This window comes from Saccopteryx bilineata, chromosome X, assembly GCF_036850765.1.
Source record: "Saccopteryx bilineata isolate mSacBil1 chromosome X, mSacBil1_pri_phased_curated, whole genome shotgun sequence".
NCBI lineage: Eukaryota > Metazoa > Chordata > Mammalia > Chiroptera > Emballonuridae > Saccopteryx > Saccopteryx bilineata.
Genome location: NC_089502.1, coordinates 2,323,462 through 2,339,476, shown reverse-complemented (window position 1 = coordinate 2,339,476; position 16,015 = coordinate 2,323,462). Strand labels below are relative to the sequence as shown.

Sequence of the window (16,015 nt, the reverse complement as noted above, 5' to 3'; positions counted from 1 at the left end):
AAAAGAATTAAATTCATCAGGGATATTGGCCTATAATTTTCTTTCTTTTGTGTTGTCTTTGCTTGGTTTTGGAATCAGAATTATACTCGGCTCGAAGTCTTCCTTCCTCTTGAATTTTTTGAAATAGCTTGAGAAGGATAGGAGTTAGTTCTTTGAGTATTTGGTAGAATTCACTTTTGAAGCCATCAGGTCCAGTACTTTCTTTGTTGGGAGGTTTTTGATAACTGTTTCAATCTCATTTGTTTTAATCGGTCTGTTTAGGTTTTCTGATTCTTCCAGATTAATTTTTGGAAGATTATGTTTCAAGCAATTTGTGCGTTTCACCTAGGTTCTCTAGTTTTTTGGCGTATAGTTCTTCATAGTACTTTCTTACAATATTTTGTATTTCTGTTGTGTCAGTTGTTATTTCTCCATTTTAATTTCTAATTTTATTTGAGTCCTCTCTCTTTTTTTCTTGGTGAGTCTGGTTAAAGGTTCATCGATCTTGTTTACTTTTTCAAAGAACTAGCTCCTGGTTTCATTGATCTTCTGTATTGTTTCTTTAGCCTGTATGTCATTTATTTCTGCTCTGATCTTTATTATTTCCTTCCTTCTACTAGCTCTGGGCTTTACTTGCTGTTCTTTTTCTAGTTCTATTAGATGCAGGATCAAGTTGTTTATTTGCGCTTTTTCTAGCTTCTTGAGGTATGCCTGTAATGCTATGAACTTCCCTCTCAGGACTGCTTTTGCTGTGTCCCATAAATTTTGAGTTGATGTATACTCGTTATCGTTCATTTCTAGGTATTTTTTAATTTGTTCCTTGATCTCATTGTTAACCCATTCATTATTTAATAACATGCTATTTAGTTTCCAAGTGTTTGTGTATGCTCAGAGAAAGTGTTCAATATGATTTCAATCTTCTTAAATTTGTTGAGACCGCTTTTGTGCCCTAACATGTGGTCTATCCTAGAGAACGTACCATGAGCACTTGAAAAGAATGTATATTCTGATGCTTTAGGATGAAAGGTTCTGAAGATATCTATTAAATTGAGTTGATCTAGTATGTCCTTTAAGTCTGCTGTTTCTTTGTTAATTTTCTTTCCTGAGGATCTATCTAGTGATGTTAGTGGGGTATTGAAATCCCCTACTATTATAGTATTGCTGTTGATCTCGCCCCTTTAAATCCATCAAAGTCTGCTTTATATATTTAGGTGCTCCTATATTATGTGCATAGATATTTATAATGGTTATATCTTCCTGTTGGATTGCTCCCTTTATCATTATGTTATGTAGTGACCTTCTTTATCTCTTACAATAGCCTTTGTTTTAAAGTTCATTTTGTCTGATATAAGTATTGCTACCCCAGCTTTTTTTTTCATTTCTATTTGCATGAAATATTTTTTCCCATCCTTTTATCTTCAGTCTATGTGCATGTTTTGTTTAAGGTGTGTCTCTTGTAGACAGCATATGTATGGGTCCTGTTTTCTTATCCATGCAGCTATCCTATGTCTTTTGATTGGATCATTTAATATAAAAAGGTCTTTATAACTATCTCTGCCTGGTGATCAGGTATTAATTTAATTTCTCTGTGTTTGTTTTCTCCATCTGTAAAGTCAGTGAGCTGAATAAGATGACCTTAGTATCTTTCAGTTCTACAAGTCTATGATTCTGAGTAAAAGGACTACTATTGATTGTTTTCTTGGATACTACAGGATAAGTCACAATTTCCAGTGAAAATATCTTCACCTAGGTACATGTATGGAGATTACTGGCTAAAGATAAATTTACTGCCATAAGGTTAAAAATGAACAGGAAAGACATTTTCTCCAAATATACTCAAAGTGTTCTACAGTTCAACAGATCATAAGACAACCCAGTTTTCATTCATTCTCTCCATATTCTACATGTTAATCTGCTAGCTAAGTATAATCTGTACTACATCATTACCCAAAGATAAATCCCATGTATGTTTGAAAACTAAAATGTTAAATTTTTAATGAAGGGCATGATTTTGTTTCAGGTTCTAGGTGTTTGCAAACATGCAGTGAACTGTCACCAACATGTTACATATGCCTTGTCAGGTTACATGAGGAAGTTTGGAAAATTATCAATATCTGTGCCATGGTACAAGACATGGCAGTGGGCAACGATCTAGCTCCTAACCTGGTCATCCAAAGGTACAGAACAATAAACTAACACTTGTAGAAAGATGAGTGTGGGTACCATGAACTATAAAAATTGCTTTCATATATGGAGTATCAGTTCCATATCACTGATGAAAACATTCAGACGTAAGAGATTAATTTGGCCAAGATCACACAGCTAGTTAATGGTCGGGCCAGGATTGAAACTCAGGTCTTCAGACTTCAGGCCACTACTCTTAGCACTACAGTATGCTGATTATTCAAATGGTGACAGGGATCAAACTCTTAACTGTTCAAGCATTGTTTGTACTGAGCAGGGTACATATTTAGGACACAGGAGTATACTGAGAAGCTCCTCAGTGAAACCAAAAGAGATACAGATGTCCTTCTAGGATAGTACACTCCAAAGGACTGTAAATTATTTACAAACTGTACATCTAATAAGAGCAATTCAGGAAGCATGGGCAAGTAAATAATTCCTACTTTTAGCACACTTTAATGTTTAAAGTAATATGTATAATCAGGCACTGTGAATCATAATGAAAGGCAAGTGAATGACGTTTCAGATAAAACAAAGTAAAATGATGTTTTATTATTCTTTTAGCTGCCTTTTGGTGGAATAATTATCACAGTTGGTATATGACTAGTATAAGTACACATCCATGCATGCATATATAAATGCACCAGCTTCCTCAGAAGCATAAAAATAAGTGCATTATTTAGCTCACTCTGTGAATATATACTGAGTTAAAAAAAACCAAACTTACCTTAGATGAGACTATTCTATTATCACAGAATCTTTGTGCAATGTAAGTATCTGATGATGAAATTGGATGACTGCCAACAAACACGGTGCGTGTACCAACTCGTTTCTCTTCTCCAGCGCACTGACCAAAATAAAAAGGAAAAAAGTCAGTGTTTCATCACATTTCTCCATGCTTCTACAGAGTTCACAATTCTTGCCTAAACATGTTTTGCTATCTTCTAGAGAGAAAGAAAGAGCAAGAATGAGAGGAGAAATCTTGTTAAGAATGTCAAACTCCACTAAGCTCTTAGTTGCTGATTTAGTAAAAGTGTTGCTTCAGCCAATTGTTCTGAGACTAACACTGCGATTCTAAAATGTTTAAGTTAAATAAAGTATCCTAGAGAAACAATAATTTTTATTGTCATTTTTTTTCATCCACAGAATCTCAACCATCACTATCACAGCAACACACTAACTTAGAAAAGGTCAAAATAGAAATACTTAGTTTATACAACTATTAATGACATTGTTGCCAATTTCCTTATCAGACCACAGAAAACAGAACATAAGTTGCTTCTAATGTGAAATAATTACTTATAAGAATACATAAATAAAATGTCTGCCCCTAATAACGGAATGAGCAACTATTTCTACAAAGAAAATTTTAAATTCTTTGGCTTTATAGGAAAGGCATTCCTTTGTGATCTCACAGGGCCTATTGTCAAAAAGTCCCATTTCATAAAATGTATCTCTAAATGTCCCTTTCACATTTTTAAAAAGTAGATCTGATGAATCCGGAAGTTCTAACGTTGAGCTCCTCACCCTTTTATTTTACTGAAGTTTCACTCTGCTTTCTTTTCTTAAATCAGGATAACATCTTTTCTTATATAAATTTAGGATAGCCTCCTTTGATGGTAATATATTGTCATGATGAGAGAACCACATATTTAAATCGAAGGAAGTAGGAAAGAAATCAATGTCAACTTAAATATTTCCATTATTTTTTAAAAATATTGTACCTCAACCTAAAATGTTTTAGAAGTATATAAACACAAATATTTTTCTTCCTTTCAATGATCTACTCTAAGGACAAAGATGTAAATCTCCACCAGAAAATAATCACTTTAAACAGAACTACTCAAAGCTTGAAAAATACTTCAAATGTCTGTTTGCATGTAGTATAATCTGAATTTTTGCACCTTATATAGGTACTACAGGGAACATGATTCTTTGAGTTTGAAAAAATAAAAATTTCCCCCAAAATATTGACAGATAAGACCTCTTGCCTCACCGTTTTTTATTTAAGCTTATTAAACAATTATTTAGTTGGGTATATTTCCTTCAAAATCTATAGGGAATCAACGGAATAGAAATTGGGATAAACTAAACTAGGGGAGATTGAGGAGCCATAAAGGTTAACTTCTGGAAATCTACCCTGACATGGCGCTAAGGGTGGTTGTGAAAATCTCTATCCATGGCAAGCTGGAAAAAGTCAGGAAGTATGAGTGCTGGATAGCTTAGCTATTTACCCATTTGCCCCCAAACAAGATATGAGAAGAATTACTTGTACAGGTTTCACATGCCAGGTGTACGTGATTAGCAGGAAAATTTTCAGAGTAGCTGGAAATCAGTCAAGAATGCCTTTACTAGAATGGCAAAAATTAGGGGATATTTTAAAATGAATATGAAGCAATAAAAAAAGCTTTTGTTTTTTTATTAAATAAGAACATCAGAAAAGCAAAGGACAAGTCAAAAAAAGTTGTTCAACTCTGCAAATGAGATGTAAACTCAATTATCACGATTGAGTAGCAAGTGACATATTGGTGGGGTGAACAGAAGCATGTCAAACTGGACGGGAGGGCCACACATTGACTGTTCAGTAGGTTGTATGGTCACCCAAGCCCACCAAAAACACTGACAGTGATGGGGCAGGACAGGATCAGACTGTCCAGCAGTTCTTGTGGGATCGTCTGCCACTCTTGCTCCAGGGCAACTTCCAGCTCAAGAAGTGTTGTGAGAGGCATTGGACAGTTTGCCAGACATCTTCCTAGTACCTCCAAAGCATGTTCAATGGGATTCAGGTCTGAAGAATGTGAAGGCCAGTCCATGTGTTCGATTCCTGCCTCCTGAAGCATGCTGTTGATGAGATGTGCAAGGTGGGACCTTTTGTTATCATCCATAAAAAGAAAGTTGTTTCCAACTGCTCAAACATAAGGTACCACTATAGGGTGCAGGACCTCATCTGGATATCTGACAGCAGTCAGGGATCCGTTTCTGATTACATGGGGCCATCACTAATGCTTATGCCAACCCACACCAATATTCCACCACCACCAAAGGAGTTCCTTTCTCACATGAAACATGGATTCTTCCATGTTCCTCATTCACACCAGACCAGGACATGATGATTGTCAGGTTGCAGACTGAACCGTGACTCATCAAAGAAGAGAGTTGACTACTCATCACAGGTCTAATGATGATGCTCATCAGCCCACCTTCTATGGGTTTTACGGTGTTCAGCAGGTAACGGAATGCCATACCATTGGTCGCCAGGCATGTAGTCCAACAGAATGGAACTGATTTTGTATGGTCTGAGTGCATATCTGTTGTCTAGTGGCAGCAAGAGACTGTCCCCGCAGCTTTGTTGCATTGCTGCACCTGTTCCCTCTTGCCAATAAGGTCAAGTAGCAGTCATCTCTTGCTGTTGTGGGAGATGGGTGACCCTGCCCTTGTCTTCTTTGTACTGTGCCAGTCTCTTGAAAGCGATTCCAGTCTGCTAACCACACTTTGGGATGTTCCAAGTAAGTGCTGTTGCCACTGTCGTCTGTGTTTGACCAGTTTCAAGATGTCCTATGGCTCTCCAGGCTTCGCATGTGGGCAAATCATGTTGCAGGGACATTGCAAGGGCTGAGAAATTGCAGGATGTGCACTTTCAAGATCAGGGAATGTGCAGATACTCCAGTACTTTCAGCCTTTTGTATAGTGCATTTTCACCAATGAAATAAAAGTTGGTTTTGCATCTCATTTGTATAATCGAACAACTTTCTTTAACTTGTTGTTTGCTTTTTCTGATGTTCTTGTTTAATAAAAAAATATAAAATGCTTATTTTTTTAATCGCTTCATAGTCATTTTGAAATATCTCCTTATTTCTATGAGCAGTGTATTTTGATTCAGAAGCTGACTTTGTTTGCAACTGTAATATATAGGGTCTGACATAGGTTTCTGATAACAGCACTAAATTTTTTTTTAATTTCTTTTTTCATTTTTCTGAAGCTGGAAACAGGGAGAGACAGTCAGACAGACTCCCGCATGCGCCCGACCGGGATCCACCCAGCACGCCCACCATGGGGCGACGCTCTGCCCACCAGGGGGTGATGCTCTGCCCATCCTGGGTGTCGCCATGTTGTGACCAGAGCCACTCTAGTGCTTGAGGCAGAGGCCACAGAGCCATCCCCAGCGCCCGGGCCATCTTTGCTCCAATGGAGCCTCGGCTGCGGGAGGGGAAGAGAGAGACAGAGAGGAAAGCGCGGTGGAGGGGTGGAGAAGCAAATGGGCGCTTCTCCTGTGTGCCCTGGCCGGAAATCGAACCCGGGTCCTCCGCACGCTAGGCCGACGCTCTACCGCTGAGCCAACCGGCCAGGGCTAAATTTTTCATCATATCCATTTGTAAATGTAAACTGAAAATAAGTACACCAACTAAAAACGCCGTCTATCAAAGTAAATACACCTACTAAATATGTAGTCTATCCTGCTCTACACATACCCTCACCATCTATTGCAAGTTATCATACCACTGTAGTGTCTACAATATTTAAACCTTAAAATGTACCAATTCACATTACAGAAACAGTTCAGTTCACAGATATACTGCAATTTACAATCATTAGTTTAACATTAGTATGGTTGTTTAGTTTTTCATGTAAGCAAGAAGTGGCATAGAGTAAATAATAAAAAAAGAGCTACCTTTCATGCCGGTTCTCAGATCATTATGCAAATGAAGTGGAAGAGTAAAAGAACAGACATTGGTGACTGTTATCTGCAGGATGTTTCATGCAAGGCCAACATAAATTGTTCCCCTCATATAACAATGGTAACTGATTAGCTTAAAACAAAAATTAACTAGTACTTCTCCAATTTTGAATTGTCTTCAATTTTCTTTTCTAGTAGGTCACAGCATTCCAGAGAACAAAAGGAAGGAACGAGCATAATGCAATTTTTCACACACTGATATTTTTATGAATTCCCTATATCTGAATAGAATTTACAGCTTCCTTAAGAGCTTTCCCCATACTTTATCTCAGGGATCTTTTTCAAATAGGCCTAAATGACCTCTATTTCCATTTACTAATTGGAAAGAATAGATTAAAATTGATGTGCAGATGGAGGAAGGCCAGATCCTGGCAGTAAGCACTATGAGATGATGAAACAGGGGCCTGAGAACTTCAGCATGTCCACTTGGAGGGTTTTTCATTAAAGGGCAAAGTCTCCTCAGCCCAGGCAGAAATGGATTTGGAGCTTCCTGAGAACATGGGGAGAAATAGGTAACTTTCCCATACCTGTTTTCAGTCTAAAATTTGATGAACCTGCAATTTCTGGTAGAATCTGCTCTATTTAATGTGTTCAGTCTGCATATAAATTGCAATGCTGAACTCTGTAAATTCACTGTAATTTTCCAATTGCTGTCCAGGTGTTAAAACAGTGGTTTTGGTTCCTCTGATTTTGAATAATGTAGGTGCCTTATCAAGACAGAGAAACAATAGTAGTAATCATAAAATGATTTCTCTTTTGAATGGCATACAATTTAGTCTGGAGTGGGAGTGTGATTCCTGCCACCTTATTATAAGGTGACCAACTTTTTTAGGAAAGGTCTTGTTTTTATGAAAAGGACAAAAATAAATGGAGGAAAACAATATTGTAAATAAAAAAACATTTTATTCACTGCAATAATACACTTGTAAAGCCAGTAGCCACAGCCACAATCACAGCCACCTGGCCTGTGCAGGTTCGCATTAGATTTGGACAGACAGTAATGAAACAACGGAGCCAAGAACTGGTGGGCCACTAGCTTTAATCCTAGCTTGCACCCTGCGGGCAAGTAAAAACACACACTGGGCTCCAAAACCCACTCAATCAGTGCTCACAAAGCTACTGACTTATCGAGTTTCCTAGAATCAAAGGTTTGTAGTTCAATAGCCTTATTCACTTCTGTTCCCCATCTCCTTCTCTCTGCACAAACTGGCTTCTCCTTCAGCACTCTGCCATCTTGGCTGCTTCTCCTGGCCTCCTCCACGTGGCCTTTCTCTGCTCTCTTTAATGCTAATCTCAGGAACCGAGAGAGAACAAGCTCCCAGTCTGCCCCACTTTATAGTATAGAAATCAAAACCTTTAATCCAATATACATACAAGGAAGTCTGTGATACAAAGTCACTTATCTGAGGCATAATGGGATTCCTCAAGAGAGTGCACCACCCCTTATCATGCAACAGTTACAGGTGTATGGAAAAGCTTAGTCTTAAAATTTAGGGTATAACAACACTGCCTGCTTACAGCCTGTCTCCCACACCCAATGCAAACTATAAGCAAGTAAACATATATATCATATTTACAAACTTATTTGACCAACAACACTATAATGTGATAAATGCATAATAAAAACATTTGTAGTATTTTAAATTGTAATTATGCTTACATGCCTATTAATTTTTAATAATAATTATAAGATAAAAGTACTCATTTAGATATAAATACATCACATCACACGCAATGGAACAACTCTGAACTGATAGAATAGGGACATTTACAGATTAGTCTTCCAATAATAAAAAGGAGGACATGCAGGAGGACACTATTCGAGGGAGGATGGAATTTACAAAAGAATATGTGTTCTATATCTTTGAAGTATGTCATTGGTATTTTAATAGGAACTGCATTGAATTTATAGATTACTTTGGGTAATATAGACATTGTAATGATGTTTACTCTTCTTATCCATGAGCACAGTATATGCTTCTACTCGTTTGTATCTTCCTTGATTTTCTTTATCAATCTTTTATAAATTTCCGAGTACAAGTCTTTAACCTCTTTGATTAACTCCTAAGTACTTTATTTTTTTATTGCATAGTGATGGGGAATGTTTTCTTAATTTCTCTTTCAGATACTTCACTGTTGGTATATAAAAATGACACTAATTTCTGAATATTGATTTTATATCCTGCCACCTTACTGAATTCATTTATCAAATACAGAAGAGACATAACATCCGCATCATAGGGGTTCCTGAAGGAGAAGAGAAAGAGCAACAAATAGAGAATCTGACTTAAGAAATCATAGCTGAAAACTTCCCTAAATTGATGGAGGAAAAAGTCACACAAGTTCAAGAAGCACAGAGAGTTATATTGCACCCAAAGTGGCCAACACAAAGACACATCATAATTAAAATATAAAACTTAAGAGATTAAGAGAGAAGAGAAAATGCTGTAAGAGAAAAGCAATTACTTACAGAGGAGCCCCCATAAGGATGATATCTGACTTTTCAACAGAAACATTAGAGGCCATAAAGGAATGGGAAGAAATATTCAAAGTAACAAAAAACAAGAACCTACAACCAAGACTTCTCTATCCAATAAGGCTATCATTTAAAATTAAATGAGAAATAAAAAGTTTCCCAAACCAAAGAACAACAACAAAAAAAAAAACCCAAAAAACAAAACAACATAAAACCACCTCAAGGAATTTATTAAAACCAAACCAATACTACAAGAAATGTTAAGGGGCCTGCTGTAAATAGAACAAAGGGGGGGGGGGTCTAGTAAAAGAGGAATGTAGCTTTAAAGAATCAAATGGTAATAAACAACTACATATCAATAATAACAATATATGTAAATGGTTAAATGCTCCAATCAAAAAACATAAAGTAGCTGTGTGGATAACAAAAGAGGACCCATACACATGCTGTCTACAAGAGACACACTTCAAAACAAAAGATATACTAGACTGAAACTAAAGGATGGAAAAAATATTTCATGCAAATAGAAATGAAAAAAAAGCTGGGTAGCAATCCTTATATCAGATAAAATGGACTTTAAAACAAAGGTTATAGTAAGAGATAAAGAAGGCCACTACATAATGATAAAGGGAGCAATCCAACAGGAAGATATAGCTATTATAAATATCTACGCATCTAATATAGGAACACCTAAATATAAAAGCAGATGTTGATGGATATAAAGGGTGAGATAAACAACAATACTATAATAATAGGGGATTTCAATACCCCACTAACATCACTAGACAGATCCTCAAGAAAAAAAATTAACAAAGAAAACAGCGCTAGCAGAGCAACCAAACAGCACTATGATTGGCCCACCATGAAAGCTGGAATGCCCACTAGTGGGTGAGAGGGACCAGGTTGACCAACACTGCAAAACTGGATGATTTTTATAAAAAGGTTCACCATCACGGCATTAGATCAACTGGATTTAATAGATATCTTCAGAACCTATCACAGGAAAGCAGCAGAATATATATTCTTTTCAAGTTCTCATGGTACATTCTCTAGGATAGATCACAGCTAGGACACAAAATGAGTCTCAACAAATTTAAGAAGACTGAAATCATATCAACCATCTTCTCAGATCACAATGGCATGAAACTAGAAATCAAGTACAATAGAAAAACTGAAAAACACTCAAGCACTTGGAAACTAAAGAGCATGTTATTAAAAAACGAATGGGTTAACAAGGAGACCAAGGAAGAAATAAAAAATTTCCTTGACACAAATGAAAATGAACATATAACAACTCAAAATTTATGGGACACAGCAAAGCAGTCCTGAGAGGGAAGTTCATAGAACTACAGAAGCTAGAAAAAGCTCAAATAAACAACTTGACCCTGCATCTAAAAGAACTAGAAAAAGAACAAGTAAATACTAGAGGAAGTAGGAGAAAGGAAATAATAAAGATCTGAGCAAAAATTAATGACATAGAGGCTAAAAAAAATACAGAAGATCAATGAAATCAAGAGCTGGTTCACTAAAAAGGTAAACAAAGATCGATGAACCTTTAACCAGACTCACCAAGAAAAAAAGAGAGAGGATTCATAAATAAAATTAGAAATGAGAGAGGAGAAGTAACAACTGACTGCAGAGAGACAAAGGATTGTAAGAAAATACTATGAAGAACTGTATGCCATAAAATTTGACAACCAAATGAGTTTGGTCGGCAAACTCATTAGTCAACAGAGCCAAATATCAGCAGTACAACAACTGAAACTTCTTTTAAGAACCAGATTTTTTAAACTAAAACTATATAGGTAAGTACACTCCTAATCGAGGTAGTGTCCGCATGTGATATTTTGTGGAAGAGCCACACTCAAGGGGCCAAAGAGCCACATGTGGCTCACGAGCCACAGTTTGCCAACCAGGGACCTAGGCGAAAGGGACAACTTCTTTGAAACATATAACCTTCCAAAAATCAATATAGAAGTATTAGTAAACGTAAACAGACTGATTTCATCAGATGAGATTGAAACAGTTATCAAAAAACTCCCAACAAACAAAAGCCCTGGGCCAGATGGCTTCACAGGCGAATTTTACCAAATATTCAAAGAAAAACTGACTCCTATCCTTCTCAAGTTATTTCAAAAAAAATCAAGAGGAGGGAAGACTTCCAAGCTCCTTTTATGAAGCAAGTATTATACTGATTCCAAAATCAAGCAAAGACACTACAAAGAAAGTAAACTATAGACCAATATCCCTAGTGAATATAGATGCTAAAATTCTCAACAAAATATTATCAAACCCGATCCAGCAGTACATGAAAAAAAAATCATACATCATGATCAGGTGGGAAGTATTCTAGGGAGACAAGGCTGGTACAATATCCGCAAATCAATCAATGTGATTCATCACATAAACAAAAATAAGGATAAAAATCACATGATAATATCAGTAGATGTAGAAAAAGCATTTGATAAAATCCAGCACTCATTTATGATCAAAACTCTCAGCAAAGAGGGGATACAGGGAACATACCTCAACATGATAAAGGCCATTTATGACAAACTCACAGTCAACATCATTATCAATGGGCAAAAATAAAAAGCAATCCCCTTATGATCAGGAACAAGGCAGGGGTGCTCCCTTTCACCACTTTTATTCAACATAGTCCTGGAAAACCTAGCCACAGCAATCAGGCAAGAAGAAATAAAAGGCATCCAAATTGGAAAAGAAGAATAAAACTATCATTATTTTCTGATGATATGATACTGTACATAGAAAACCCTAAAGCCTCAGTCAAAAAAACTACTGGACTTGATAAATGAATTCAGTAAGGTGGCAGAATATAAAATCAATATTCAGAAATTAGTGTCATTTTTATACACCAACAATGAAGTATCTGAAAGAGAAATTAAGAAAACATTCCCCACCACTATGCAATAAAAAAATAAAGTACTTAGGAGTTAATTTAATCAAAGAGGTTAAAGACTTGTACTCGGAAAATTATAAAAGATTGATAAAGAAAATCAAGGAAGATACAAACAAGTGGAAGCATATACCGTGCTCATGGATAAGAAGAGTAAACATCATTACAATGTCTATATTACCCAAAGTAATCTATAAATTCAATGCAGTTCCTATTAAAATACCAATGACATACTTCAAAGATATAGAACACATATTCCAAAAATTTATATGGAACCAAAAAAGAACACGAATAGCCTCAGCAATCTTGAAAAGAAAGAATAAAGTGGGAAGTATCACACTTCCAGATATCAAGTTATACTCAAGGCTATTGTACTCAGAACAGCTTGGTACTGGCATAAGAACAGGCACATAGATCAATGGAACAGAACTGAGAACCCAGAAATAAACCCACAGCTCTATGGACAACTGATATTTGACAAAGGAGGTAAGAGCATACATTGCAGTAAAGACAGTCTCTTTAATAAATAGTGTTGGGCAAATTGGACATCTACCTGCAAAAAAATAAAACTAGACCACCAAGTTACACCATGCACAAAAATAAACTCAAAATGGATAAAAGACTTAAATGTAAGTCATGAAACCATAAGCATCTTAGAAGAAAACATAGGCAGTAAGCTCTCCGACATCTCTTGAAGCCATATATTTGCCGATTTATCTCCAAGGGCAAGTGAAATAAAGGACAGGATAAACAAATGGGACTATATCAAACTAAAAAGCTTTTGCACAGCTAAAGACAATAAGAACAGAATAAAAAGACAAACTACAAATAGGAGAACATATCCGACAATACGTCTGATAAGGGGTTAATAACCAAAATTTATAAAAAAAAAAACTAGTAAAACTCAACACCAGGAAGACAAACAATCCATCAAAAAACAGGCAAAAGAAATGAATAGACACTTCTCCAAAGAGGACATACAGATGGCCAATAAGCAGATGAAAAAATGCTCAACATTACTAATCATTAGAGAAATGTAAATTAAAACTACAATGAGATATCACCTCACACCAGTCAGAATAGCGCTGCTCATCAACAAAACAACACAGAATAAGTGCTGGCGAGGATGTGGAGAAAAGGGAACCCTCCTGCACTGCTGGTGGGAATGCAGACTGGTGCAGTCACTGTAGAAAACAGTATGTAGATTCCTCAACAAATTAAAAATCGAACTGCCTTTTGACCCAGCTATACCACTGTTAGGAATATACCCCAAGAACACCATAGCACTGTTTGAAAAGAAGAAATGCACCCCCATGTTTGAGGCAGCATTGTTCACAATAGTGAAGATCTGGAAATAGCCCACATGCCCATCAGTGGATGACTGGATTAAAAAGCTTTAGTACTTATATACTATGGAATACTACTCAGCCATAAGAAATGATGACATCGTATCATTTACAACAACATGGATGGACCTTGATAACATTATACTGAGTGAAATATGTAAATCAGAAAAAACTAAGAACTATATGATTCCATACATAGGTGGGACATAAAAATGAGACTCAGAAACATGGACAAGAATGTGATGGTAACAGGGGTGGTGTGAGGGGGTGGACAGGGGGTGAGGAAGGAGAGGGAATGCGTGAGGGTAGGGGAGAGGCACAAAGAAAACCAAATAGAAGGCGCCGGAAGACAATTGGACTTTGGGTGAGGAGTATACAGCATAATCAAATGTGAAAATAACCTGGAGATGTTTTCTCTGAACATATGTACCCTGATTTACCAATATCACCCCACTAAAATTAATAAAATTAAATTAAAAAATTAAAAAAAAACTCAGACAAACTATGACACAAATGACTTGTAGTAAATGAGCACCCATCTCTCAGTCCTTCTTTTTTTTTTTTTTGTATTTTTCTGAAGTTGGAAACGGGGAGGCAGTCAGACAGACTCCCGCATGCGCCCGACCGGGATCCACCCGGCACGCCCACCAGGGGGTGTCGCTCTGTTGCAGCCAGAGCCATTCTAGCACCTGAGGCAGAGGCCACAGAGCCATCCCCAGCACCTGGGCAAACTTTGCTCCAATGGAGCCTTGGTTGCGGGAGGGGAAGAGAGAGACAGAGAGGAAGGAGAGGGGGAGGGGTGGAGAAGCAGATGGGCGCTTCTCCTGTGTGCCCTGGCCGGGAATCGAACTCGGGACTCCTGCACGTCAGGCCGATGCTCTACCACTGAGCTAACTGGCCAGGGCCCATCTCTCAGTTCTTACCATATGAAAAGACATTTATCTTGCTCTAATTGGCATAGATAGTAATAGTCAGCCATGAGATAATTAACTAGATTAAAGAAGTCCCTGTTTTGCACCTGTGCCTTAAAATATATTATTGCCATCTGTATTTTGTTTTTCTGTTTCTTTCTCTATTTTATGCAAACCTCATAAAACCCAAAAAGGTGATATAGAATGGACCCTTTTGGCAGGATGAGAAGAGATATAAAGAAAGGGATTTATTTTGGGATATTTGATTTGATAGTGTTGAACTCTCTTTCTTCTTATATTTCAGCAGTGTTTGAAATGGACAAGGGAGAACCTGATGTTTCTAAGGTTGACTGGGATCCTAAAACAGACACGTCCTAGTAAATGACACTCAAATTCTGGAAAGAATATATAGTTGAATTATAAGTAGCACTTTCTTTAACCCTAAGATTTGGATATAGCAAGGGAATTCCATTAATTGAAAACATTGTCACTCCTGTTCTTCAAATTTGCTGTTTAAAGAAGTTTATAACAAACCTCATTATTCCCACTTCCAAGTCAATAGTAAGAGCTAATATAAAAATAGAAAAAATATCAAAATGGATAAGAGACTTAATGTTTAAGTCGAGAAACCATAAACATGTGGGAAGAAAACATCAGCAGTAAACTCTCCGATATTTCTCATACCAATATTTTTTGCTGATTTATCTCCATGGGCAAGTGAAATAAAGGACAGCATGAACAAATGGGACTATATCAAACTAAAAAGCTTTTACACAGCTAAAGATACCATTAACAAAATAAAAAGACAAACCACACAATGGGAGAACATATTTGACAATATTTCTGATAAGGGGTTAATAGCCAAAATTTATAAAGAATACATAAAATTCAACACCAGGAAGGTAAACAATCCAATCAAAAAATGGGCAAAAAGACGGGCGCTAGGGATGGCTCCTTGGCCTCTGCCCCAGGCGCTAGAGTGGCTCTGGTTGCAGCAGAGCAAGGGCCCCGGAGGGACAGAGCATCACCCCCTGGTGGGCAGAGCATCGTCCGTGGTGGGTGTGCCGGGTGGATCCCGGTCGGGCGCATGCGGGAGTCTGTCTGACTGTCTCTCTCCGTTCCAGCTTCAGAAAAATACAAAAAAAAAATGGGCAAAAGAAATGAATGTCCTCCAAAGAGGACATACAGATGGCTAACAGGCATATGAAAAAATGCTCAACATCACTAATCATTAGAGAAATGCAAATTAAAACCACAATGAGATATCATCTCACACTAGTCAGAATGGCAATTAACAAAACAACACATAATAAGTGCTGGAGAGGACTTGGGAGAAAAGGAAACCCTCCTGCACTGCTGGTGGGAATGCAGACTGGTGCAGCCATTGTGGAAACAGTATGGAGATTTCTCAAAAAATTAAAAATGGAACTGCCCTTTGACCCAGCTATCCCATTTTTAGGAATATAT

General features: G+C 37.1%; 1 protein-coding gene across 4 annotated transcripts in view; it reads right to left on the bottom strand.

Moving 5' to 3' along the window:
• The window catches only part of ATP11C (ATPase phospholipid transporting 11C), a 228,964-nt gene that overhangs the window by 136,917 nt on the left and 76,032 nt on the right, over positions 1-16,015 (bottom strand). For all 4 annotated transcript variants that reach the window (XM_066248822.1, XM_066248823.1, XM_066248824.1 and 1 more), the window contains exon 2: positions 2,891-3,010. In XM_066248822.1, coding sequence (XP_066104919.1) covers positions 2,891-3,010 — 120 coding nt within the window. The remainder of the gene's footprint in view (positions 1-2,890; positions 3,011-16,015) is intronic.